Source organism: Trachurus japonicus, chromosome 3 (genome assembly GCF_045865225.1).
Source record: "Trachurus japonicus isolate A0001 chromosome 3, Traja_1.0".
Taxonomy (NCBI): domain Eukaryota; kingdom Metazoa; phylum Chordata; class Actinopteri; order Carangiformes; family Carangidae; genus Trachurus; species Trachurus japonicus.
In genome coordinates, this window is record NC_140909.1 from 2,741,637 (window position 1) to 2,767,519 (window position 25,883).

At 42.3% G+C, this 25,883-nt stretch overlaps 1 protein-coding gene across 1 annotated transcript in view; it reads left to right on the plus strand.

The window, feature by feature from the left end:
* nhsb (Nance-Horan syndrome b (congenital cataracts and dental anomalies)) overlaps positions 1 to 25,883 on the plus strand; it is a 102,698-nt gene that overhangs the window by 75,652 nt on the left and 1,163 nt on the right. Inside the window, exons 2-12 of the mRNA XM_085805091.1 lie at positions 2,936 to 3,088; positions 4,918 to 5,054; positions 6,216 to 6,263; positions 7,236 to 7,280; positions 7,402 to 7,446; positions 8,934 to 9,105; positions 10,144 to 10,275; positions 13,249 to 13,401; positions 14,579 to 17,586; positions 18,974 to 19,298; positions 20,461 to 20,584. Coding sequence (XP_085661217.1) covers positions 2,936 to 3,088; positions 4,918 to 5,054; positions 6,216 to 6,263; positions 7,236 to 7,280; positions 7,402 to 7,446; positions 8,934 to 9,105; positions 10,144 to 10,275; positions 13,249 to 13,401; positions 14,579 to 17,586; positions 18,974 to 19,298; positions 20,461 to 20,584 — 4,342 coding nt within the window. The remainder of the gene's footprint in view (positions 1 to 2,935; positions 3,089 to 4,917; positions 5,055 to 6,215; positions 6,264 to 7,235; positions 7,281 to 7,401; positions 7,447 to 8,933; positions 9,106 to 10,143; positions 10,276 to 13,248; positions 13,402 to 14,578; positions 17,587 to 18,973; positions 19,299 to 20,460; positions 20,585 to 25,883) is intronic.

Below are 25,883 nucleotides of genomic sequence, written 5' to 3' on the forward strand. Positions count from 1 at the left end.
AAAGGAAATGAAAACCTCCCGTGTAAAGTCACCGAGAAATTAAAACTTTTAGCAAAATGCAATCTGAATTTTCCAATAAGGGGAAGAGTAGATGTGATTTTTATATCAACGACACACAGAATAATGTGCTGTTGGGAAGTTTCAGTCTGAACAATGATGATGAGAGAGGTGCTGCAACAAGGGAACAATAAAAAAATTAAATAAAATAAAAAATATGAGACAGAACTAAGGATGAGAAGAAAGAGGAAGAGTAATTTAACTGTGCCAACAACAAGTAGGTCACAGAAACACCTTTGTTCCACTACTCCACTTCTGTCCTTGTTTGTTTTCACTGTATTAAAGGGAAATTATTTCTCACATCCGGGAATGAAAATATAACAGATCTGTCAAGAGAACAAGAAACAAGAAAGCATCTCCCAGAATTCACTTAAAGGGATAGTTTAACATTTTGGCAAACTGGCCCATTGCCATAATCCCTATAGTCATAGCAGTAGGTTCGTTACCTTTAATTGTCGGTGCAAGCTGTTTTTAGAACGGCGGAGCAGAGCCGTGAGCTGCTCAGAGCTACGCTACGGAGGCTCATTATGGGATTTCTTGGTTTCCCTCATCAAACTCATCAAATACACAATCCAACAACTCCACAACGCTCTGGTGGACAAGTTGTGACCTGCACATTTACCACGCTATGAGATAATAACACAACGTTACCACACAGAGTTGTTTTAGAGGGAAATTCATGTAAAACCACTGATGCGCGTTGCCTTCAGGGACAGTTTTTCATCAACAGTCTCTGTATTTCCCTCTAAAACAACTCTGTGTGGTAACGTTGTGTTATTATCTCATAGCGTGGTGAATGTGCAGCTCACAACTTGTCCACCAGAGCGTTGTGGAGTTGTTGGATTGTGTATTTGATGAGTTTGATGAGGGAAACCAAGAAATCCCATAATGAGCCTCCGTAGCGTAGCTCTGAGCAGCTCACGGCTCTGCTCCGCCGTTCTAAAAATAGCTTGCACCGACAATTAAAGGTAACGAACCTACTGCTATGACTATAGGGATTATAGGGCAATGGGCTTAATTTGACTAAATGTTGAACTATCCCTTTCAGTGTAAAAATTCATCTCAACTGTGTCTCAGTTTGTTTTGGGATCAATTCACTGTTTTTTTTGTACAAATTCAAACCTACATACTGTATATACCTCATCTGTGAGTCCTTTGGTTGTATTTTTAATAATTCTTACCTTCATGGATGTTAAAGAGACAGAAAAAACAGTGAAGTAACTTGTGAGAGTTTAGGGATTTAAAACAAACAGCTGTGTGACACTCGGGGTGAATAAACTCCGTCCTCTGTGCTTCTCCTTTAACCTTGTAGTTTAAATCGGCCGAACGCTGCTGCTGCTGATGATGTGAGCTCGCTGATTTAATTGCGGGCTAATACGATGCCTTGATGAGCAGTGAAAGGTTGCCTGGCTACTGATGTACAGTGTGGCTTTCAAGGACACAATTGCATTTTGAATTCAGAGTTAAAAGAGGAGAAACACAGGACTCATAATAAAAAAAAGCTAAAGAGGCTGTGAGAGCAGATGAGAGAGACGGATAATCACAGTGCTGCTGTCTGATTATCAACCCTTCTAATCTCTGGAAATGAAAGTTAGAGATCCTCCGTCCTACAGTTGTACATCCCTCATGATCGGAGGGTTTTTTTTTGTGTGTTTTATGGTGATGATAATAATAAATTGGCAATGATCATAGCAATGAACATACATGACGGTGAGAGGTGTCCAGTGTTGTGCTGGTGTGTGTGTGTGGATGAGGCAGGTTTGACTGCCACCTGCTGGTCGCTCGGTGGCTTTGTCTTTCTGTTTTATATTCACAGTGAAACCCTGAAACAACTGGGATGTTTCTACTGCACATCGAGGTTTCTACACATACTTGTACACATCGTATCATGACATTAGATGTATTTATTTACTGTGTTTTTATATGTTTTTCTGGCTTTTGAGCGTGTGGCCTCTGTTCTGGCTGTTGGTGGTAAAGTGTAAAACCTGGTCTGGAGCTCAGCTCGCTGCAGTTTCCTGTCTGAGACGACACAGGAATACTAATGTCCTGTGTGTTAAAGGAGCAGATACTAAAAGACACAGTAACCTGCTGTGGTGTCGTGTTATTCTACATGTATGTTTGTAGTACACATCTATGTTCAACTGTAACAGCTCAGGCAGATTGGTCGTATTACCGTGCGTCTATAAGGTTAAAAAAAAATGTCATATGTTCCTTTCACTTTGTTAAACCCACACAAAAGTTTAAAAGACAAAATCAGCTTTAACCCTCCTGTTGTCCTTCTGGGTCAAATTGACCCAATCTGTTCCCTTCCTCCATCCTTCCTTCTTTCCACAATCCTTTTTCCCTTCCTTCCTTCCTTCCTTCCTTCCTTCCCTCTTCTTCCTTCCTTGAATGAATCCGTTCCCTTCCTTCCTTCCTTCTTCCCCTTCTTCCTTCCTTGAATAATGAATCTGTTCCCTTCCTTCCTTCCTTCCTTCCTTCCTTCCTTCCTTCCTTCCTTCCTTCCTTCCTTCCCTTCGTCCTTACTTCTTCCTTCCTTTTAGGCCCAATTGACCCAATCTGTTCCCTTCATTCCTTTTTCCCTTCCTTCTTTCCTCCCATCTTTCCCTTTGTCCTTCCTTCCTTCCTTCCTTCCTTCCTTTTTTCCCTTCATCCTTCCTTCCTTCCGTGACCCAGGAGGACAACAGTTAAACTGTGACAAGTCCGTCTACTGAGTGTTAATCAACATCTGTCTCAGTTAAACGCCCATGGACGAGAACATCAAGCCTCACTATTCAAAAAAATCACTTTTCCATAAATTGCAAAATGAAAACAAACAAAACCCAAAAACCAAAGAGTTATCTTCTAACGTGTCCTGTCTGTGTCTGTTTGACCTCAGCGGTGTCGAACCTGGACATCGAGAGCAAGCTGTCGGTCCACTACCAGGCCCCGTGGCACCAGCACCACAACGTGTTTCATCCATGCACCCGGCCGCCATGTCTGGAGGAGCTGCACCGGAGCGCTCAGCTCAGTCTCAGAGCTCTGCACCGAGGTGAGATACACTACTCACAACAAGTTAGGGATGTTTGGCTTTTGGATTAAAGGGATAGTTCACCCAAAATTGAAATTTCACTCATTATCTCCTCCCCCTCATGTGGACTAAGGGCTGGGAGAAGTTTCAGAGTCCTCCGTGGCTTCTCTGAGTTACAGGGGGTCTCGGCGTAGCAGTGCATGTCCATATAACGTTTTGCAAATGGATACCAACTGTCTTCATAACAAAAAGACACACCAAAAAACATCCAGATACCTCCATGCTGCTCGTCTGTAATGTCCGTCTTGTATTGAAGCCCCGAAATGAGAAATTGTCCCGAAAAAAATTAAATAAGTCTATATTTCAAACTTGTTTTGTAGCGGAAGCTTCTCTTCCCGGTTCGTCAAATTTGGACCATCCGTCCGGCCAACAGGAAGCAAACAAGCTTGAAATATAGACTTATTTCATTTTTTTCGGGACAGTTTCTCATTTCGGGGCTTCAATACAAGACAGACATTACATACGAGCAGCATGGAGGTATTTGGATGTTTTTTGGTGTGTCTTTTTGTTACGAAGACAGTTGGTATCCATTTGCAACCGTTATATGGACATGCACTGCTACGCCGAGACCCCCTGTAACTCAGAGAAGCCACGGAGGACTCTGAAACTTCTCCCAGCCCTTAGTCCACATGAGGGGGAGGAGATAATGAGTGAAATTTCAATTTTAGGTGAACTATCCCTTTAAATGTCAGAATGCACCTAAAATGCTCTATAACCTTTACAGATGAACTTAATTGAACCTTCTCTAAACGTTTAAATGCACATGTGCAGTTGTGAATAACATGCTGTTCTCTAACATCACCAGCACCGTCTGATTCAGTAAATGTTCTGGGTCAATGACAGTTTGTAGACATTCGTTTAACACATTAGTTAGTTAGTTAAAGGGATAGTTCAACATTTTGTGGAGTTGTTGGATTGTGTATTTGATGAGTTTGATGAGGGAAACCAAGAAATCCCATAATGAGCCTCTGTAGCGTAGCTCTGAGCAGCTCACGGCTCTGCTCCTCCGTTCTAAAAATAGCTTGCACCGACAATTAAAGGTAACGATTGACCTTTCTTTCCTTCCTTTTCCCCTTCCTTCTTTCCTCCCTTCTTTCCCTTTATCCTTCCTTCCTTCCTTCCTTCCTTCCTTCCTTCCTTCCCTTCGTCCTTACTTCTTCTTCCTTCCTCTTTTGATCCAATTGACCCTCCATCTTTAATTCCTTCCTTTTTCCCTTCCTTCTTTCCTCCCATATTTCCCTTTGTCCTTCCTACCTTCCTTCCTTCTTAGCCTTTGTCCTTCCTGCCTTCCTTCCTTCCCTCCTTCCTTCCCACTTTTCCTTTGTCCTCCCTGCCTTCCCTCCCTCCTTCCTTCCTTCCTTCCTTCCTTCCTTCCTACTTTTCCTTTGTCCTTCCTGCCTTCCTTCCTTCCTTCCTTCCTTCCTTCCTACTTTTCCTTTGTCCTTCCTGCCTTCCTTCCTTCCTTCCTTCCTTCCTTCCTTCCTTCCTTCCTACTTTTCCTTTGTCCTGCCTTCCTTCCTTCCCTCCTTCCTTCCTACTTTTCCTTTGTCCTTCCTGCCTTCCTTCCTTCCTTCCTTCCTACTTTTCCTTTGTCCTTCCTTCCTTCCTTCCTTCCTTGGCCCAGGAGAGTTAAGAGGCCTCATGATAGAATATCACTGTAGCAGGAACTTTTTATAGGGAGATTTTTGTCAAATATCCATAACTGTTTGTGAGTAGTGTATATTTATATCTAAAGTCATGTGTGTGTGTGTGTGTGTGTGTGTGTGTGTGTGTGTGTTTGGACCTCACAGACGAACAGCAGCGGCAGCGGTCGACGAGTCGGGAGAGGAACCGGGTGACCATCTCTATCTCGGTGGCGCCGCCGATGCCGACGTTCCCCTCACCGCACTCCATCCGCCGGCAGCAGAGGAGTCGCCTGGCACGAGCTGTAAGGACACACACACACACACACACACACACACACTGTGCACAACTGAAAACACTCACAATCTCACCAACCAATCAGAGGCCGTTATCCACTCGTGTTTACTTTAAGCAGCACAAACTAACATTGTAAAAACTCAAAATCTTTCCAAGAATATTTGTCTTATTTCTTGTCAAAATGTCTCATTTCTAGTCAAAACTAATCTCTTTCCACTTAAAATAAGACTCATCACCTAAAAATGAACTTGTTTTTAGATCATTTTCACTTGTTTCAAACAAATTTTCAATTGAAATAAATAGAAAAATCTGCCAGTGAAAGTAAGTTTTTTGTGCTTGTTATAAGGAAGAAAAACTTGCTCCACTATCAGATTATTTTAAGTGAAAATCTGCTTGAAAGAAGTAAAAAGTGTCTAAAAACAAGCTACTTTTTAATGTGATGAGTCTTATTTTAAGTATAATGAGATTTGTTTTGACTAGAAATAAGACAGATATTCTTGGTAAGATTTTGAGTTTTTGCAGTGCACAAACTAACACTGTAAAAACTCAAAATCTTTCCAAGAACATTTGTCTTATTTCTTGTCAAAATGCCTCAATTTTAGTCAAAACTAATCTCTTTCCACTTAAAATAAGACTCATCACCTAAAAATTAACTTGTTTTTAGATCATTTTCACTTGTTTCAAACAAATTTTCACTTGAAATAAGTAGAAAAATCTGCCAGTGAAAGTAAGATTTTTGTGCTTGTAATAAGAAAGAAAAATTTGCTCCACTGTCAGATTTTTCTACTTTAAGGTGAAAATATACTTGAAAATAGTAAAAAGTGTCTAAAAAACAAGCTTTTTTTTAGTATAATGAGATTTGTTTTGACTAGAAATGACATTTTAACTAGAAATAAGACAAATATTCTTGTTAAGATTATGAGTTTTTGCAGACGCTCTCTTATCAAGCAGTTCAAAGCAATAGTTCATATGAACAGCTGGATGTTTATTGCTGGCGTGTTGGAGGAGATATGGGGCAGTGAGTGAGGTCCACCTCAGTGTACAGTAGCATCAGAAAAACACATTTCCATTTCTCCTATTTTATAATTTTTGTTGCTATTTGACAATTTTTGTTCTTATCAGACGTGTTTTACATCAAACTGATTCGATATCTCATCTTACCATGCAGCAAGAGAGAGCAGAGAGGGAGCGAGAGTTAGACTATCAACCCAGGAAGGTAAAAGAGAAACGTGTCTGTGTCTGTCGATGTCCAACATGTCCGTCTCCCCTGTAAGATTTGTGTTTTATCCACATGTATGTACACTTCCTGCTGTGTCAGACTACAGATCTGATTCTGTTTGTTTGTATTGTACATCACTACACTAAATGTATGTTCTGTTCAATCAGTTTATCAATGAATACTCAGTAACACTTTACCCGACGCCTGTCTCTATAACACATTATAACCATACTTATAATGAGTTATAATGCAGTTGTAGCACTGTATAACTATAGTTATAAACACTCAGAAATGATCATAATGCTTTATAACAATAATCATAACACACTATAAAGCATTTTATCATGACTTATAAGGTCAGGTATTATAATACGTTATAATTGTTAATAACTTGCTGACAATGCCCACATTGATAATGCATTATAAATATACTTATGTGTTATAATTGTCTTATAAATGTGTATAACTATCATTATAAACACTAATTAATTATCATAAGGCTTTATAACAATAAGCATAAGACATCATAGAGCATTTTATAATGGCTTATAAGGTCTTAGTATTATAATAGAGTTATAATGCTCTATAATGAGTTAAATTATAAAGTCTTATGCGATTTATGAGTGTTTATAATGATAGTTATACACATTTATAAGTCAATTATAACACATTATAACTATGTTTATAATGCATTATAAATGTGGGCATTGTCAGCCAGTTACTAACAATTATAACGTATTATAATACCTGACCTTATAAGTCATGATAAAATGCTTTATATTGTGTTATGATCATTGTTATAAAATATTATGATCATTTATGAGTGTTTATAACTATAGTTATACAGTGCTCTAACTGCATTATAACTCATTATAAGTATGGTTGTAATGTGTTATAGAGATTAGGCGTAAAATAAAGTGTTACCGAATACTCTTCTCACCTTCATTTTTTCTTTTTAATCCTCTGAAGGAGAGGACCGTGAGAGAAACAGAGATCCAGACCATGCAGAGAAAAGTAAGAAAATCCATTAACACACCACCAGAAATAAAAAAAAATTTAAAAAAAAGGAAAACTAAACTGTGTTTGCACTCTGAACAATAATTGTTTGTATGTTTGTGTTTTCTTGCTGCCACAGGAGAGGCCAGGGAGAGAAGGAGATACTCAGACCATCCAAAGAAAGGTAAAAAAAAAAAAAAAAAGTGCCTACAGCTGAACCTAAAGCTATAATGCAGTTATTAAAACACACCAACAATAAGAAGAGATTAAAAAAACAAGTATCCACAAATGTAAAAACAGAAACAAACAGGGTATTTGTGTCTAAGGGGAAGAATAGGACTGTTTGAGAGATGAAACTGAATAGATGAAACCTCACATTGACTCATTCATCCTTCATCTTTTGATCTTCCTTTAATCTTTTCACACAAAATCTTTTGGATCATTCATGTCATGTCATCTGTTACTTGTTTTTGTTTTTTTTGTCGTATCTTGTGTTCATAGTTTGAGTGCTTTTACTCACTTCACCCAATTGAAAGTTGCATCTTCATCCCATGGAACAGAAAGGTATCAAGCAACTGTGTTGTTTTAATTTCATTTACTTCAATCACTTCAGTTGTCCAGTGGCTGTAGTTCATGTTGTGTTTGCTAGTGTTGCTGCTTCAGCCTTCACAACCTTTGGGGTTGTTTTTGTAATTACTTATTTAGTCATGTTAGAGAGCAGGTAAAACAGTGGCTATTTTATGCTTCACATTTCTTTACTTAAAGGATAATTACTGTTTTTTACATTCTGGACCTTATTTCTAGCATAAAATCCGATCATTTCCTCCCCCAGATAACTTTGGTGTCATTCCAAGTGGTTGTGATGAAATGAGCTCCAGCCGAGAGGCGCGTATATCCGTATAATGGAGTCTACAGGGCAGCAGAATGCAGCCTCTAAATAACACATTATCTGCAGAGAAACTCCTTCATTTCACCAATATTTAGTTGTGATAGGCTAGTGCTATTCCCCTCTGAGTCCGGGGTTAGCTGTTATCAACATCCGGGGTCTGTAGGTTGACCTACTGACCTCTGACCTGGATGATGTCATCTCTGAGCGCCGCGCGGCTCATTCTGATAATAATCATTCTGCTTCGGCATTCGGGTCCATTTTTATCTCAACTAGCCGGAGCTTTAGTGAGTCCAGGTTGAGGAGAGGAAGCCTGTGGAAGCTGAACTTCATCCAGCTGCTCATTTTGTTCTGACAAGTCAGAAACACGCAGAAATGAACCGTAGCATTAGCGGTAGCAACAAGCTCAGAGATGACATCATCCAGGTCAGAGGTCAGTAGGTCAACCTACAGACCCCGGATGTTGATAACAGCTAACCCCGGACTCAGAGGGGAATAGCACTAGCCTATCACAACTAAATATTGGTGAAATGAAGGAGTTTCTCTGCAGATAATGTGTTATTTAGAGGCTGCATTCTGCTGCCCTGTAGACTCCATTATACGGATATACGCAGCTCTTTCATCACAACCACTTGTAATGACACCAAAGTTATCTGGGTGAGTAAATGATTGGATTTTATGCAACAAATAAGGTCCAGATTGTAAAAAAAAAAACGGTAATTATCCTTTAATGACTGTATTAGAACCATAACATATATGCAATGTTTGCTCCTGACTGGTTCCAGGCTACCTCGACAGGGGAAGGCGAAGGTGGAGAGGTGGTGGGAAGCCACCGAGCCAAGGCCTCCACCCAGGACAAACAGACAAACTGGTCCAAGGAAAACCACCCGCCTTCAGACCAGAAGGCAAATGCGGATTCTCACAGCATCTCCTGTATCATCCCCATCAACGTCACAGGTAAGAAGACAGAGGCACAACAACAAAAACCTAAGGAAAGATAAAGATCGTCCTGGTGAAGATCAATCAATCAATCTATCAATCAATCAGGCTTTATTTGTATAGCACTTTTCATGCCCACGGCAGCTCAAAGTGCTTCACATGTTAAAAACAAGCAATATAGGGAACACATATTGGGAGACACACATACATTCGCAAACACATTCACATTAACACAATCATTTTAGAACAGTGGATTTTATTGGGAAACGCTATCTTATACTCACTCATTTGCAGTGGGGAAAACACTAGATAAAATGAAGTAAAATAAATAAAAATGAGAAGAGGAGAAAGACACTAGATAAAATGAAGTAAAATAGAGAGAATGAGAAGATGAGAGAGATACTAGATAAGATGAAGTAAAATAGATAAAAATGAGAAGAGGAGAGAGACACTAGATAAGATGAAGTAAAATAGATAAAAAGAGAAGACCAGAAAGACACTAGATAAAATGAAGTAAAATAGACAGGTGTAGTGGGATAAAATAGAAATAAGAATGTATGAATTAAAATAGAATTTTAAAAAAAGATAATAATAGTAAAAAAAAAAAAAATAAGAAAATAAAATAAATTAAATTAAATGAATGTTATGTATTTCTTTTTTTAGAGATGTACTTTTTAATGGTGATATTTATTAGAATTCACATTTTTAATGATGTATTTATTCATTTTCTTACATGCAACTAGCAGACTTGCACACAGCTGCCAACTCTCCTTCTTCTCTGGTTTCTCTGTTATGTGTTTGTGTTTGTGCTATGAGCATGGTGTGCGAGCCACCAAATGGAATTGCCCTTTAAGGAATTAATAAAGTAGTCTTGAATCTTAAATCTTGAATTTTGAATCTTGTTTTAGAATAATAGAAATAGTAAGAATCGGTTAAAAGCAAGGCTAAAAAGGTAGGTCTTCAAACCAGGAAACCTCTCCTACCAAGTGGCCAAACTTGTGAATCCATGTTGAAATGTTGAGTACGTGGCTCATGGTCTCCGTGTTGTTGTTGCAGGAGTCGGGTTCGACAGGGAAGCGAGCGCTCGCTGCTCTCTGGTCCATTCTCAGTCGGTTCTTCAGAGGAGAAGGAAGCTCAGGAGGAGGAAGACCATCACAGGAATACCCAAACGAGTGCATCAAGACATGGGTATGTTACAGAGTTACACCTGCTCGACTCTCATATGTGTGGCTGTCTTTACACTGCATGGTTCAAGTGGCCCAATTCAGATTTTTTTTCCTCTCAAGTGGCACAGATCGGATCGGTAACATGAACGTGTAAACGGGACAAATACGCAAGGAATCGGATGTTGTCAGATCAGATTCAGGCCCCTGTCGTATGTGGAAATACTTCAGACACAAATCGGATATCTGACAATTAGGGCTGTCAGAGTTAACGCGTTAATCGCGATGAGATTAATTAAAAAAATTAACGCGATTAAATTTTTTAATCGCGGTTAATCGCGGCCCATTTTGTCCTCTGTCTGCTGGACTGGAGGACTGGAGTGTGGGACCTCCAGTCCAGTAGGTGGCGGTAAGGCACCTTCAAGTTGGTTGCTACACAAATATACACAGTCTAACATATATCTACAGCTCCATCCATTGATTTTTTGAGGGCTTTGTTGTCAACAAATGCACATGGCCATGTATTGATTTTTTGACGGCTTCTGTTGTCAACAAATGCACATGGCCAAGCAGAGGCGTAGCAAAGTAAAGGGCAATTTCCACTGGATGCAATTCGTTTCAATTCTGTGTGAGTTTCATGCATCATGTGTTATGATTAGGTACTAGGCCTGCTAGGTCTGGTCTAAAAGTTGTTTGTCTAGAGATTATAACACTTTGGAGTGTTAAAAGTCCAAAGCGCCATATATAATATTTTTAATAGAGATTAATCGCGAGTTAACTATGGAAAAAATGCGATTAATCGCGATTAGAAAAATTAATCGTTTGACAGCCCTACTGACAATACGTCTGCAGTCTGAACAGGCAGATCGGATCTTTCCTGACAATGCGAGTCGTACGTCATCAGCTATATTATTAAAGGGAAACTTAGTTTTTTTTCAACCTGGGCCTTGTTTTCATATGTTTTTTCTGTATACGTGAGTGATGGGTAATACAGTTATTGAGGTGGCTGCAGTATTGAGCCGGGCAGGCAGCCTGCAGCCCAGCTAACGCTCTTCCACGGGGCAAGTAGCTCCCGTCAAAGTTCGCCATATAAACGGGGCATTTTTTTCACACTGACAGACTCAGATAGTTACAATGAGCGTCCCACAACATACTAGAAAGGAGAAATGAACGTAATAGTCTCTAGCTGGAGGTCGCTGTTTGCTGTGATCTGTGTCCAAATCTCACCACGCCAGAAATCTCGTTCTGAAATCTTGTGATAACTCACGGCAAAACACCAATGGGGAATACTGTTACCTGACTGAGGTGAAGAGAGACGACCGGAGAATTTACAAAGTGTGGCAACAAAATGCCAACAACACAGGGTCTGCAGCCACTTAGACCAGGATGACTACTGCCAGTAAAAGAAGAGACGCGCTAAAGGGAGAGACATACGTTCATTTCTCCTTTCTAGTATGTTGTCGGACACTCATTGTAACTATCTGAGCCTGTCAGTGTGAAAAAAATGCACGTTTATAGGGCGAACTTTGACAGGAGCCCCTTGCCCGGTTACCTCAATAATTGTATTATCCATCACTCACATATACAGAAAAACATATGAAAACTGGGCCCAGGTTGAAAAAAAAAACGAAGTTTCCCTTTAATTCTCGTGCCCACACGTTTCACTGAAGCTCTGCAGCCTGTGATGGGTCTGACCTGGACTACCGTGGCCAGCTGTGGCCAGCTGTGGCCAGCTGCGGTCGCTGTCACAGGAATTATTGCAGCGTTTCATTTTCGTGGTGTCCGCACATCTGTTTTTTTCCCTCACTAGTTCTTGTTTTCATATAACATTCATTTAGGCTATATGCAGACCGTAGGTAAGCGAGGGAGTGTGAAAGAGAAAGCACAAAAGAGAAACGCCAGATTCACTAATAATTTTTTGGAAGGGACAGACTGGACTTTTACTTTGTCAACAGGGACGTGTTTGATATAAACTCTGAGCACAAGACTCACCTTCGTTTATAATTATTATGGAATTATAATGTGACAATCTCTCGTCTTTAAAAAGAAATCACTATAGACCGAATCGCCTTGTTGTTTACAATTACTTCTGGGTAGAAACGTAATTTAAATGAGAACAGTATAGTAACGAACGAGAGTTTAGCTAGGCTATATATCATATTTTTGACGCCCTATCACCGTTTAGACAAATCTGAAATGATTGAAGAAACATCACTATTTCTCTGTGTGTATTTTGTGTTGCTATGTGTTGTATTTATTCAGTTTGGGGGAATCACAGTGTCTAGAAAGCATCAGTGGCTCAGCTGACAGGGACAGCTAACAGTAGCTAAGCTAACAGTAGCTAAGCTAACAGCAGGACGTCAGCTGTTAAAACCCTCCCGTTGTGGGACACGACATGAAACTACTCCAGTTAGCTCAGTCATGTTGGAACTCAGATATCCGCTGGAGAAAATATTTTTTAATGGAGCGTTTATTGAGTCACTGAGTTATTAAAGTTAAACAGGTAGCTAACCGTTAGCCCGGCTAATCTATGATAACCATGACTAATTACAAAAATGTGCACACATAAATAGTAATGTTTGTCCAATCATTGGTTTTATAAACTTTACAAACATCAGATTAGTCTAAACGGAGATATAGTGACGTGAAAAATTTATAGCGAAACTCTCGTCCGTCACTATTGTTCTCATGCTGGTTTTCTACCAGGAAGTAGTTGTAAACAACAAGGAGATTCGTTCTATAGCTTATTTCCTATTCAGCGGGTTGTTTCACGCAAGCAAAGCAGGTGCAGATCTCAGATTTGGGTCACTTCTGATAGAACATGTAAATAGACAGTCCAAAAAAGTCGGCTATAGGCAACAAATCGGAATTGGGCATCAAGGCCTGTAGTGTAAAGACAGCCTGTGAGTCTTAATTTTATAGCTTTTCCTCATAATATCCTGCATAATATCCTCTGAAGAAACGGTTTATGTAAGATGCTTTGTCTTTTTGGATTCAGACTCAGATGAATCACCCGTAGCCAGAGAGCGTACAGTGATCGTCCATGCCAACCCGCATCAACTCTCCCTCTGTCAGGAAGATCTCTCCATCAGTGGTCGCCTCCATCATACGCGGGACTCTGGCTGCCAGACAGATGATTTCCTTATAGCATGTATGTTTCTGAGAATGGACAAGCACATTTTGGTTCTTTATTACGGTTCCTCTTTTCCATCTTTCAGGTGTATTTAAGGAGCTTTTCTAATTCCCTGCTAAATGATTGAGAAATGTTTGACTTTGGAGTTATTGCTACAATGATTTGTAAAATAATCTTTGGGTTTCCTTCCTGAAGAAACCTGCAATTGCTAAGTTTGTTAAAGGAGAATTCCCTAAATCGTTGTCCTGATGGTCACCCAGTGTTGGTTGGAGCAAAAAACGTGACTAAAATTGATGCAGGCAAACCAGAGTTACCATGGCAATCCGGCGTTAGGGATAGCCACAACGCTAACCCATGGGGGCAATGGGGAGCATACATCAGTCCGACTGCCCAAAAGTCCGACGGCTCATTTCTCCGACTACCCATTCTACAGTGTTAAGGTTAGGTTTAGGTTAGGGTTACTTAAGTCGGAGAAATGGGTAGTCGGACAGACGTCATGCGACCGGGGTCAATTCTTTCAACCACAACAAACACTCAGAAAACAATCAAATATCTGTGGTACATGACTGGAATCCTTAGAGACACCACTGAACTCATATAGTGGAGAGTAGAAACAATATAAACTTAAACGGTGGAGCAGTGCAGTGGTAATGTCCAAAATATCTCCGACTGTTTATTGTAGTAAAGAAATCATCACAACAAGGACAAAGTGTTAGTTTCTCTCTGTGATGGGATAGTAATGTCTTTCTGGGATGTTTCAGAGTTGGGCTGTCTGAGGTGAGTGGCTACATGCAGAAACACAAAGTTTCTACTGTTTCTACTCTACACTATATGAGTTCAGTGGTGTCTCTAAGGATTCCAGTCATGTACCATAGATATTTGATTGTTTTCTGAGTGTTTGTTGTGGTTGAAAGAATTGCCCCCATGGGTTAGCGTTGTGGCTATCCCTAGCGCCGGGTAGCCATGGTAACTCTGGTTTGCCTGCATCAATTTTAGTCGCGTTTTTTGCTCCAACCAACACTGGGTGACCATCAGGACAACGATTTAGGGGTCAAAAATGACCGGAATTCTCCTTTAACCCGATGCAGTCAATGAAGTAAACATCCACCTGAATTAAGAAAGCATCTCCCTGTCTTCCCTCTTCCCTCTTCCCTCTCTCTCTCTCTCTTTCTCTCTCCTGTCTCTCCATCTTCAGGTACAGCTGCTCCCTCCAGACGGCGAATCAGAGCTCAGCGCGGTCATCAGGGAATCCCGGCCTCTCTCTCCCATTCGACGGGAAACATCTCCTCCCTGGGCGACCAATCAGACTGCACGTACACCGGCGCCGCGGCGGCGCACGGCGGACGACTGCGCTCCCGCAGCCTCCCGCGAGAGGGCGGACGCCTGATGGACAGCGACGACGACGACGACGACGACGACGACAACTACGACGACGACGACGACGAAGAAGACGACGAGGAGTTGTCGCCGTACGAGGTGGAGGACTTCATCCCGGCCGGCCCCAGTCCCAGGATGAAGATGATGATGATGAAGGACGAGGAGGAGAGCACGGACGACCAGGCGGCCCCCGAACCGCTGCAGCTGGGAAGCCTGAAGCGGCTGCAGCGCTCCGGGGACAGAGACCGAGGGGGGGGAGGGGGAGGAGGGGGAGGGGGGGGGAGTCCGGAGCACAGCTGGATGGAGAGGGGCCGCTCCCGTTTGCCCCGGAAAGCCGACATGGGCAGCTGCGAGATCTCCTCCAGCTCGGACACCTTCAGCAGCCCGATCCACTCGGTGTCGACGACGGGGGTCCTCGGCGGCCACGTGGACCACAAGGAGGACCACCAGTCGTCCAGCGGGAACTGGAGCGGCTCGAGCTCCACGTGTCCGTCCCAGACGTCCGAGACCATCCCCCCGCCCTCGTCCCCGCCGCTCACCGGCTCGTCCCACTGCGACTCGGAGCTGTCTCTCAACACTGTGCCCAACGCCATGGACGAGGGGTTCTCCCTGGACCCTTCTTCGTACCACTCGGACCTCAGACCGCAGGGCCCGGGCCACCGCTCCAGCTCCTTCACGTCCTCGGCCACGGACCAGCTGGACGACGCCGGGGTCAGCACGGCCAGCGAGGGGGAGTGGACCTACCCTCCGGACCCAGACCAAGACCAGACTGATCCGGATCAAGACCCCGACCGGACGCAAAGCCTGAGTCAGAGCCGCGGATTAGCCCAGGACGACCAAACCTGTTTCAGTGAAAACAAGACCAGCAGCACCGACAAGGAGCCCGGCTCTCTCTACCCGTCCGACGAGGGGTTCTACTCCTCCTCGGTGCACTTCGGGGTCGGGGAGTGCAACCAGAGTTACAGAGGTTACATGTACAACTATGCAGACCCGGGACCTGACTGTAGTCAATCCAACACTGTGGCAGCACCGCTATCGCACGGCGTTTACCCCCCGCCCTCGGCCGACTTCAGAGCCGCTACCATGACCATGACGCTGGGGAGAACCTGCCGTCCGCTGAGGAAACCGAAAGTCAAACCTCCGCCGCCCAAACGGACTTCCTCGCTGAAGGAGACCGGTAGTTGTTGTGTCGACGTCGGGACGGACACGCAGGCGGATCAGGATCAACCAAAGACGGTCAGTCAACAAGAACTCACCTTGTCTTCCACAGATATCAAGCTGGAACTGGAGCTTGAGCTCGGAGGAGCACCGGAGCCGCTGCAGACTTCCTGTCTGGTGGCCGAGCCTCTGGGCAGCTGGGGACGGGGTCTGGGGGGAAACGTGGACATAGTGGAGCCCATGTCCTTCAGCTCCGCGGACACACACTCGTTCAAGGACGAAGGCGCTGTGCAATCTGACTATGCAGACTTGTGGCTTCACAACACTGAGCTGAAGTCCAACAACAACAACAACGGTGAGTACACGTCTATGTCCAACTCGAGCACAGCCACAGGAACTACTGTCATGGAGTGTATGAAGTCACCAGACAGCTCTTCCTCCTCCACAGAAACCCAAACCCAGACCCTCGCCCCGGCTGCAGAGACCAGGGCCACTAGTCCTCCTCTCCCGCCCGGGGACTTCAAACTCGGCTCGCCTGAGAAACTGGCCGGCCTGGCATCACCGTCAAGCGGCTACTCCAGCCAATCGGAGACTCCGACGTCAACCTTGCCTTCGTCCTCGGCGGCGTTTTTCCCAGGACCTCTGTCTCCCTCGACGGGAAAGAGAAAGCCCAAAGTGCCGGAGAGGAAGTCTTCCCTCTCTTCCCTGCAGCACTTCCCCCGAGACGGAGTTTCCATTTCCTCCGGCTACAAGAGAGACCCGGACTTCCCGCCTCCGCCTTCTCAACTCGATCTCAACGTTCTTCACGGCGGCTACGTCAGACACACGCTATCCCACCGGACGCACCACATGCACACGCTCCACCACAGCAAACACAGAGTTGGAAATGTTGTTCTAACCCCCGGGACAAAGCTGTTGCCGCCCGACGCTCCGAATCCCAACCTGCTGCCACCGAGTTCAAACTCTGTTCCAACGATCACAAGCACCCATTTCCCGGTGATCACTCCATCCGCTCTTCGTTCGGTGCAGCTCCATTCTGTGAGCCAGTCTATAGAGAGCGCTACTACTACTACTACCGCCGCTGCTGCTGCAGACCAGGAGGCTTCAAATGGACAAGAGATCGCAGCAACGAGGCCCAAATGTCCTCCGAGTGGTTCTACTCTCGCTCCACCGCCCATCAGCACTCGGCCTCTCCCTCCTCGCCGGCCGCCTCCCAGACCGCCGTGTCTAGACCACCACGCCGCCTCGTCCCCCGAGCACTCGCAGCACTCACAGCACTCGCAGCACTCGCAGCACTCGCAGCACTCGCAGCCGCCGCCCCCGGGCCGCCACCCCGACGGGCCGCCGTCGTACGAAAGCCTGTTGCTCAGACAGGACCGCTACGGACCGGGAACCTTCTGGGCCATGACGGCCTTCAGGGCCCGGATGGACCCGATGGCGATGGCGGCCGATCTCTCCGAGGACAGTTCGCCGCTGCATCGGCCCGTGCCGCGCGCTCCCCACCCGTCGCCCGTGGATCTGCACACGCACATCCACTCGCACACGGAGTTCAGAGGGCTCGCCGCGCACTCGAGTCACTCGCACTCCGAGTTCAGGGTTCTGGGGGAGCGCTCGTTCTCCCAGGACGACGACGACGACGAAGACGACGAGGAAGAAGAGGAGGAGCAGGTGAGCAGTGGTGGACAGTAACGGAGTAAATTTACTTGAGTTAATTTCTAGGAAGGCTGAAAAGTAAGAGTAAGAGTTAGTTGGACGGTGCAGGTTCATTTGGTTACAGTTTTCACGCAAGTGAAAGTTAAATGATGAGTTAAATGATTGTTAATAAACATCTGCATTACTTAAAGGAGAATTCCGGTCATTTTTTACCCCTAAATCGTTGTCCTGATGGTCACCCGGTGTTGGGGGGAGCAAAAAACGCGACTAAAATTGATGCAGGCAAACCGGAGTTACACCATGGCTACCCGGCGCTAGCGATAGCCACAACGCTAAAGTATGGGGGCAATTTTTTCAACCACAACAAACACCCAAAAAACAATCAAATATCTATGGTACATGACTCGAATCCTTATGACACTACTGAACCCATAAACTGTACAGTATAAACCGGTATAAACAGTATAAACTTTGTGTTTTTGCATGTAGCCACTCACCTCAGATAGCCGAACTCTGAAACATCCTGGAAAGACATTACTATTCGATCGCAGAGCGCCTGCTCTCCCCGCCACAGAAACTAACACTTTGTCCTTGTTGTGATGATTTCTTTACTAAAATAAACGGTGGAGCAGTGCAGTGGTAATATCCAAAATATCTTTGACCTTTTATTTTTGTAAAGAAATCATCACAACAAGGAAAAAGTGTTTGTTTCTGTGGCGGGGAGAGCAGGCGCTCTGCGATCGAATAGTAATGTCTTCCCAGGATGCTCCAGAGTTGGGCTATCTGAGGTGAGTGGCTACATGCAAAAACACAAAGTTTATACTGTTTATACCGGTTTATACGTACAGTTTATGGGTTCAGTAGTGTGTCGTAAGGATTCCAGTCATGTACCATAGATATTTGATTGTTTTTTGGGTGTTTGTTGTGGTTGAAAAAATTGCCCCAATACTTGCGTTGTTGCTATCCCTAGCGCCAGGTAGCCATGGTGTAACTCTGGTTTGCCTGCATCAATTTTAGTCGCGTTTTTTGCTCCGTTTTTTGGTCCAATAATGTAAGCCAGGAAATAAAGGAGCTGCCTTATTTCAAGGAGTAGTGGAGCTGTGCATAAAGCGCATTCTCAGAAACAAGAGTTAAAAGGTCCTTAAATTCATTTAGAAAAATATATAGTAATTCATTGATGTGAAAAATAAGAAATTTACTCTTACTCTTACTTTTACTTAAAGTAAATTTAAAAGCATGTACTTTTGGATACTTACGTACCTTTAAAAGCAAGTACTTTTTTACTCTTACTCGAGTAACATGTTGACTGAGCAACTTTTACTTGTAACGGAGTAAATTTTGACCAGTAGTATTTGTGCTCTTACTCAAGTACTGGGGTCAAGTACTCTGTCCATCTCTGCAGGTGAGAGAGCCACCGAGGGCGGCTGCGTGTTCCAGAGGAGCCGTGATGAGATCGGACCACCCTCCCCCGCCGGCGTACGAGTTTGCAGGGGGCTTCCACTCAGACTCAGGGCCCTGGGCCAGTCCAGTCAAAGTGCCTGGTACCACAATGGAGACATCGCATCCTTACCTAATCAGCGATGCACGGAAAGGAGGACAGTTACAGTTCGAGCAGGAAGACGACGAGGAAGCGACATCAGGTGCTACCAGAAGTGCCCATCAGCAGCAGCATCAGGAGAGCAAAGACGACTCCACCACTCCCGACACAGAGGATTACTTCAGTAAAGGTAAGACTTTAAACTGATTTAAAGGGATACAGCAACTTTTTTTTTTCGTGTCTTGCCTCACTCCCGAGTCCATGACCAGCAGATAGACACCATCCTTTCGACTGTGCGTGCAGTATCAAGGGAGATAGAGCCGTATCGCCCGTAATTAGCTTAGCTCAAACACTGGAAGTGTATGGGTAGTGTTAGCCTGCCTCCACCTAAAGTCGCTAATTAGCTTAGCTCAAATGCTGGAAGTGTATGGGTAGTGTTAGCCTGCCTCCTACCCGAGCCGAAATCAGCAGTCAGAAGCTGATTTCATTTTAGCTCTAAACTCTGTAAATATATCACTTTATCCACATTTCAAACATGTTTAGGTGAGAAAGTAGCCATTTAGATCAGCAGTGTGTCGTTAATTTGTCTAAATACCAGCTGTTTACAATTTTGTTCGGACGAATTCGGCGCTACTCAAGCTAGCCGTTGTGACCAACACACTTCCGGTTACTTTCACAAAATAAAACACCCGTTGCCCTTTACATACAGAAAACCATGAGGATAGAATTTGTGCTTTTACTTTGAAATAGGAAGCTAACCTACCCTCGATGTAGCTAGCTTGAACCAAAATAAAGCGTCTTTGCTTGAACCCTCCGTTTTGACCGATCTCGTCCCGTTAGCGGCATTTGACCGCTCAAGATGCCTTACCGGAGAGTTTTGTCAGCTCTGAGACCAAGATCGGCCCGCCGGTTTCTGTTTAGAGTTGCTGAAGAGTTTCTCTGATGACTTTAGGTGGAGGCAGGCTAACACTACCCATACACTTCCAGCGTTTGAGCTAAGCTAATTACGGGCGATACGGCTCTATCTCCCTTGTTACTGCACACACTGTCGAAAGGATGGTGTCTATCTGCTGGTCATGGACTCGGGAGTGAGGCAAGACACGAAAAAAAAAATGTTGGTGTATCCCTTTAACTATCGGACATAGCACTCTCTGGTTTAAAAAAAAAAAAAAAAAGTTGAAAGACAAAAGTAGCGTGATATTTAGATCAAAAAAGAGCAAATAACTGCAAAAATAGCTGGCTAATGATGAAAATAAATAGAAAGAAAGGTTTAAATGATGGTTATTTCACCATTTGTGTACTGAATGATCAGGCAACCAGATGACATGTTATAGGGATGTTGTGTACTGCAGATTCCACGCCCAGTGATAACTCACTCTCCCCTCTGACGGACGACACCAAAGTGGATGATGACATTATTCTTACATCCCCCAACAAGACCCGAACGACCGAGGACCTGTTTGCCATGATACACAGGTCAGTAAACTGTGTCCTATGTACAGCAATAGGCTATTTGTCAGGTTTTAGTGGGAATGCAGTTTTGTGCGTGTTGATGTTACTTTGTCTGTCCCTTATCATTAGGGTTGCAAAATTCTGGGAATTTTCAAAGTTGGAAACTTTCCATGGGAATTAACGGGAATATATGGGAATAAACAGGAATAAATCTGAAATTTACTAAATTGAAGGTTGGCCCTTGGGGGGGGGGGGTAATATTTTACTCAACATTCATGTTTTTGTTGTTTAATAAAATAATTGATTGTTCATACAAGAATTAAAACTTGATAAAGTTCTACTGACACATAAATCTGTTGAAATATGTTTTTTAATTGCATTATTTTGCATGGATGTCTGCTTATGACAAAACAAAATATTTACATTTATGTTTAGATATGATACAGTTTGTTTAAATTACCTCCAATTTCCAGTTAATTCCCATAATATCCCATAATTACCATGGAAAGTTTCCAATTTGGAATATTTCCAAAATTCCCCAGCTTAACTTCCCATGGAAAGTTTCTGGAAATTTACTGGAAATTTTCCGCCTCTTTGCAACCCTAGATATTATACAGTTTGTTTAAATTACCCCCAATTTCCAGTTAATTCCCATAAATTCCCATAATTCCCATGGAAAGTTTCCAATTTGGAATATTTCCAAAATTCCCCAGTTTAACTTCCCATGGAAAGTTTCTGGAAATTTACTGGAAATTTTCCGCCCCTTTGCAACCCTAGATATGATACAGTTTGTTTAAATTACCCCCAATTTCCAGTTAATTCCCAGAAATTCCCACAATTCCCATGGGAAGTTTCCAATTTGGAATATTTCCAAAATTCCCCAGCTTAATTTCCCATGGAAAGTTTCTGGAAATTTACTGGAAATTGTCTGCCCCTTTGCAACCCTAGATATGATACAGTTTGTTTAAATTACCCCCAATTTCCAGTTAATTCCCATAATTCCCATGGGAAGTTTCCAATTTGGAATATTTCCAAAATTCCCCATCTTAACTTCCCATGGAAAGTTTATGGAAATTTACTGGAAATTTTACGCCCCTTTGCAACCCTAGATATGATACAGTTTGTTTAAATTACCCCCAATTTCCAGTTAATTCCCAATAATTCCCATGGAAAGTTTCCAATTTGGAATATTTCCAAACTTCCCCAGTTGAACTTCCCATGGAAAGTTTCTGGAAATTTACCGGAAATTTACTGGAAATTTCCCACCCCTTTGCAACCCTAGATATCATACAGTTTGTTTAAATTACCCCCAATTTCCAGTTAATTCCCATAAATTCCCATAATTCCCATGGAAAGTTTCCAATTTGGAATATTTCCAAAATTCCCCAGTTGAACTTCCCATGGAAAGTTTCTGGAAATTTACTGGAAATTTCCCACCCCTTTGCAACCCTAGATATGATACAGTTGGTTTAAATTACCCCCAATTTCCAGTTAATTCCCATAAATCCCAGAAATTCCCATAATTCTCATGGGAAGTTTCCAATTTGGAATATTTCCAAAATTCCCCAGTTTAACTTCCCATGGAAAGTTTCTGGAAATTTACTGGAAGTTTTCCGCCCCTTTGCAACCCTAGATATGATACAGTTTGTTTAAATTACCCCCAATTTCCAGTTAATTCCCATACATTCCCAATAATTCCCATAAATTCCCATAATTCCCATGGGAAGTTTCCAATTTGGAATATTTCCAAAATTCCCCAGTTTAACTTCCCATGGAAAGTTTCTGGAAATTTTCCGCCCCTTTGCAACCCTAGATATGATTCAGTTTGTTTAAATTACCCCCAATTTCCAGTTAATTCCCATGGGAAGTTTACAAGTTTGGAATATTTCTAAAATCCCCAGTTGAACTTCCCATGGAAAGTTTCTGGAAATTTACTGGAAATTTCCCACCCCTTTGCAACCCTAGATATGATACAGTTGGTTTAAATTACCCCCAATTTCCAGTTAATTCCCATAAATCCCAGAAATTCCCATAATTCTCATGGGAAGTTTCCAATTTGGAATATTTCCAAAATTCCCCAGTTTAACTTCCCATGGAAAGTTTCTGGAAATTTACTGGAAATTTACTGGAAATTTTCCACCCCTTTGCAACCCTAGATATGATACAGTTTGTTTAAATTACCCCCAATTTCCAGTTAATTCCCATGAATTCCAATTTTCCCATAATTCCCATGGGAAGTTTCCAATTTGGAATATTTCCAAAATTCCCCAGTTTAACTTCCCATGGAAAGTTTCTGGAAATTTTCCGCCCCTTTGCAACCCTAGATATGATTCAGTTTGTTTAAATTACCCCCAATTTCCAGTTAATTCCCATGGGAAGTTTACAAGTTTGGAATATTTCTAAAATCCCCAGCTTAACTTCCCATGGAAAGTTTCTGGAAATTTACTGGAAATTTTCTGCCCCTTTGCAACCCTAGATATGATACAGTTTGTTTAAATTACCCCCAATTTCCAGTTAATTCCCATAAATTCCCATAAGCCGGTGCATATTCTCATTTGCCCAGGTCATAGTATTTCAAAGGAGGTTAAATCGAAAGCAACTGGACTTCCTAGACAAATAACTAAGTCCAGTTGCTTTCGATTTAACCTCCTTTGAAATAAATTCCCATAATTCCCATGGGAAGTTTCCAATTTGGAATATTTCCAAAATTCCCCAGTTGAACTTCCCATGGAAAGTTTCTGGAAAGTTTCTGGAAATTTACTGGAAATTTTCCGCCCCTTTGCAACCCTAGATATGATACAGTTTGTTAAAATTACCCCCAATTTCCAGTTAATTCCCAATAATTCCCAGAAATCCCCATAATTCGCATGGGAAGTTTCCAATTTGGAATATTTCCAAAATTCCCCAGTTTAACTTCCCATGGAACGTTTCTGGAAATTTACTGGACATTTTCCGCCCCTTTGCAACCCTAGATATGATACAGTTCGTTTAAATTACCCCCAATTTCAAATTAATTCCCATAAATTCCCATAATTCCCATGGGAAGTTTCCAATTTGGAATATTTCCAAAATTCCCCAGTTAAACTTCCCATGGAAAGTTTCTGGAAATTTACCGGAAATTTACTGGAAATTTTCCACCCCTTTGCAACCCTAGATAGATACAGTTGGTTTAAATTACCCTCAATTTCCAGTTAATTCCCATAATTCCCAGAAATTCCCATAATTCTCCTGGGAAGTTTCCAATTTGGAATATTTCCAAAATTCCCCAGTTTAACTTCCCATGGAAAGTTTCTGGAAATTTACCGGAAATTTACTGGAAATTTTCCACCCCTTAGCAACCCTAGATATGAAACAGTTTGTTTAAATTACCCCCAATTTCCAGTTAATTCCCATAAATTCCAATTTTCCCATAATTCCCATGGAAAGTTTCCAATTTGGAATATTTCCAAAATTCCCCAGCTTAACTTCCCATGGAAAGTTTCTGGAAATTTACTGGAAATTTTCCGCCCCTTTGCAACCCTAGATATGATACAGTTTGTTTAAATTACCCCCAATTTCCAGTTAATTCCCATAAATTCCCATAATTCCCATGGGAAGTTTCCAATTTGGAATATTTCCAAAATTCCCCAGTTGAACTTCCCATGGAAAGTTTCTGGAAATTTTCCGGAAATTTACTGGAAATTTTCCGCCCCTTTGCAACCCTAGATATGATACAGTTTGTTAAAATTACCCCCAATTTCCAGTTAATTCCAAATAATTCCCAGAAATCCCCATAATTCCCATGGGAAGTTTCCAATTTAGAATATTTCCAAAATTCCCCAGTTTAACTTCCCATGGAACGTTTCTGGAAATTTACTGGACATTTTCCGCCCCTTTGCAACCCTAGATATGATACAGTTCGTTTAAATTACCCCCAATTTCCAGTTAATTCCCATAAATTCCCATAATTCCCATGGGAAGTTTCCAATTTGGAATATTTCCAAAATTCCCCAGTTAAACTTCCCACGGAAAGTTTCTGGAAATTTACCGCCCCTTTGCAACCCTAGATAGATACAGTTGGTTTAAATTACCCTCAATTTCCAGTTAATTCCCATTATTCCCAGAAATTCCCATAATTCTCATGGGAAGTTTCCAATTTGGAATATTTCCAAAATTCCCCAGTTTAACTTCCCATGGAAAGTTTCTGGAAATTTACCGGAAATTTTCCGCCCATTTGCAACCCTAGATATGATACAGTTTGTTTAAATTACCCCCAATTTCCAGTTAATTCCCAATAATTCCCAGAAATCCCCATAATTCCCATGGGAAGTTTCCAATTTGGAATATTTCCAAAATTCCCCAGCTTAACTTCCCATGGAAAGTTTCTGGAAATTTACTGGAAATTTTCCGCCCTTTTGCAACCCTAGATATGATACAGTTTGTTTAAATTACCCCCAATTTCCAGTTAATTCCCATAAATTCCCATAATTCCCATGGGAAGTTTCCAATTTGGAATATTTCCAAAATTCCCCAGTTGAACTTCCCATGGAAAGTTTCTGGAAATTTTCCGGAAATTTACTGGAAATTTTCCGCCCCTTTGCAACCCTAGATATGATACAGTTTGTTAAAATTACCCCCAATTTCCAGTTAATTCCAAATAATTCCCAGAAATCCCCATAATTCCCATGGGAAGTTTCCAATTTAGAATATTTCCAAAATTCCCCAGTTTAACTTCCCATGGAACGTTTCTGGAAATTTACTGGACATTTTCCGCCCCTTTGCAACCCTACATATGATACAGTTCGTTTAAATTACCCCCAATTTCCAGTTAATTCCCATAAATTCCCATAATTCCCATGGGAAGTTTCCAATTTGGAATATTTCCAAAATTCCCCAGTTAAACTTCCCACGGAAAGTTTCTGGAAATTTACCGCCCCTTTGCAACCCTAGATAGATACAGTTGGTTTAAATTACCCTCAATTTCCAGTTAATTCCCATTATTCCCAGAAATTCCCATAATTCTCATGGGAAGTTTCCAATTTGGAATATTTCCAGAATTCCCCAGTTTAACTTCCCATGGAAAGTTTCTGGAAATTTACCGGAAATTTTCCGCCCATTTGCAACCCTAGATATGATACAGTTTGTTTAAATTACCCCCAATTTCCAGTTAATTCCCAATAATTCCCAGAAATCCCCATAATTCCCATGGGAAGTTTCCAATTTGGAATATTTCCAAAATTCCCCAGCTTAACTTCCCATGGAAAGTTTCTGGAAATTTACTGGAAATTTTCCGCCCCTTTGCAACCCTAGATATGATACAGTTTGTTTAAATTACCCCCAATTT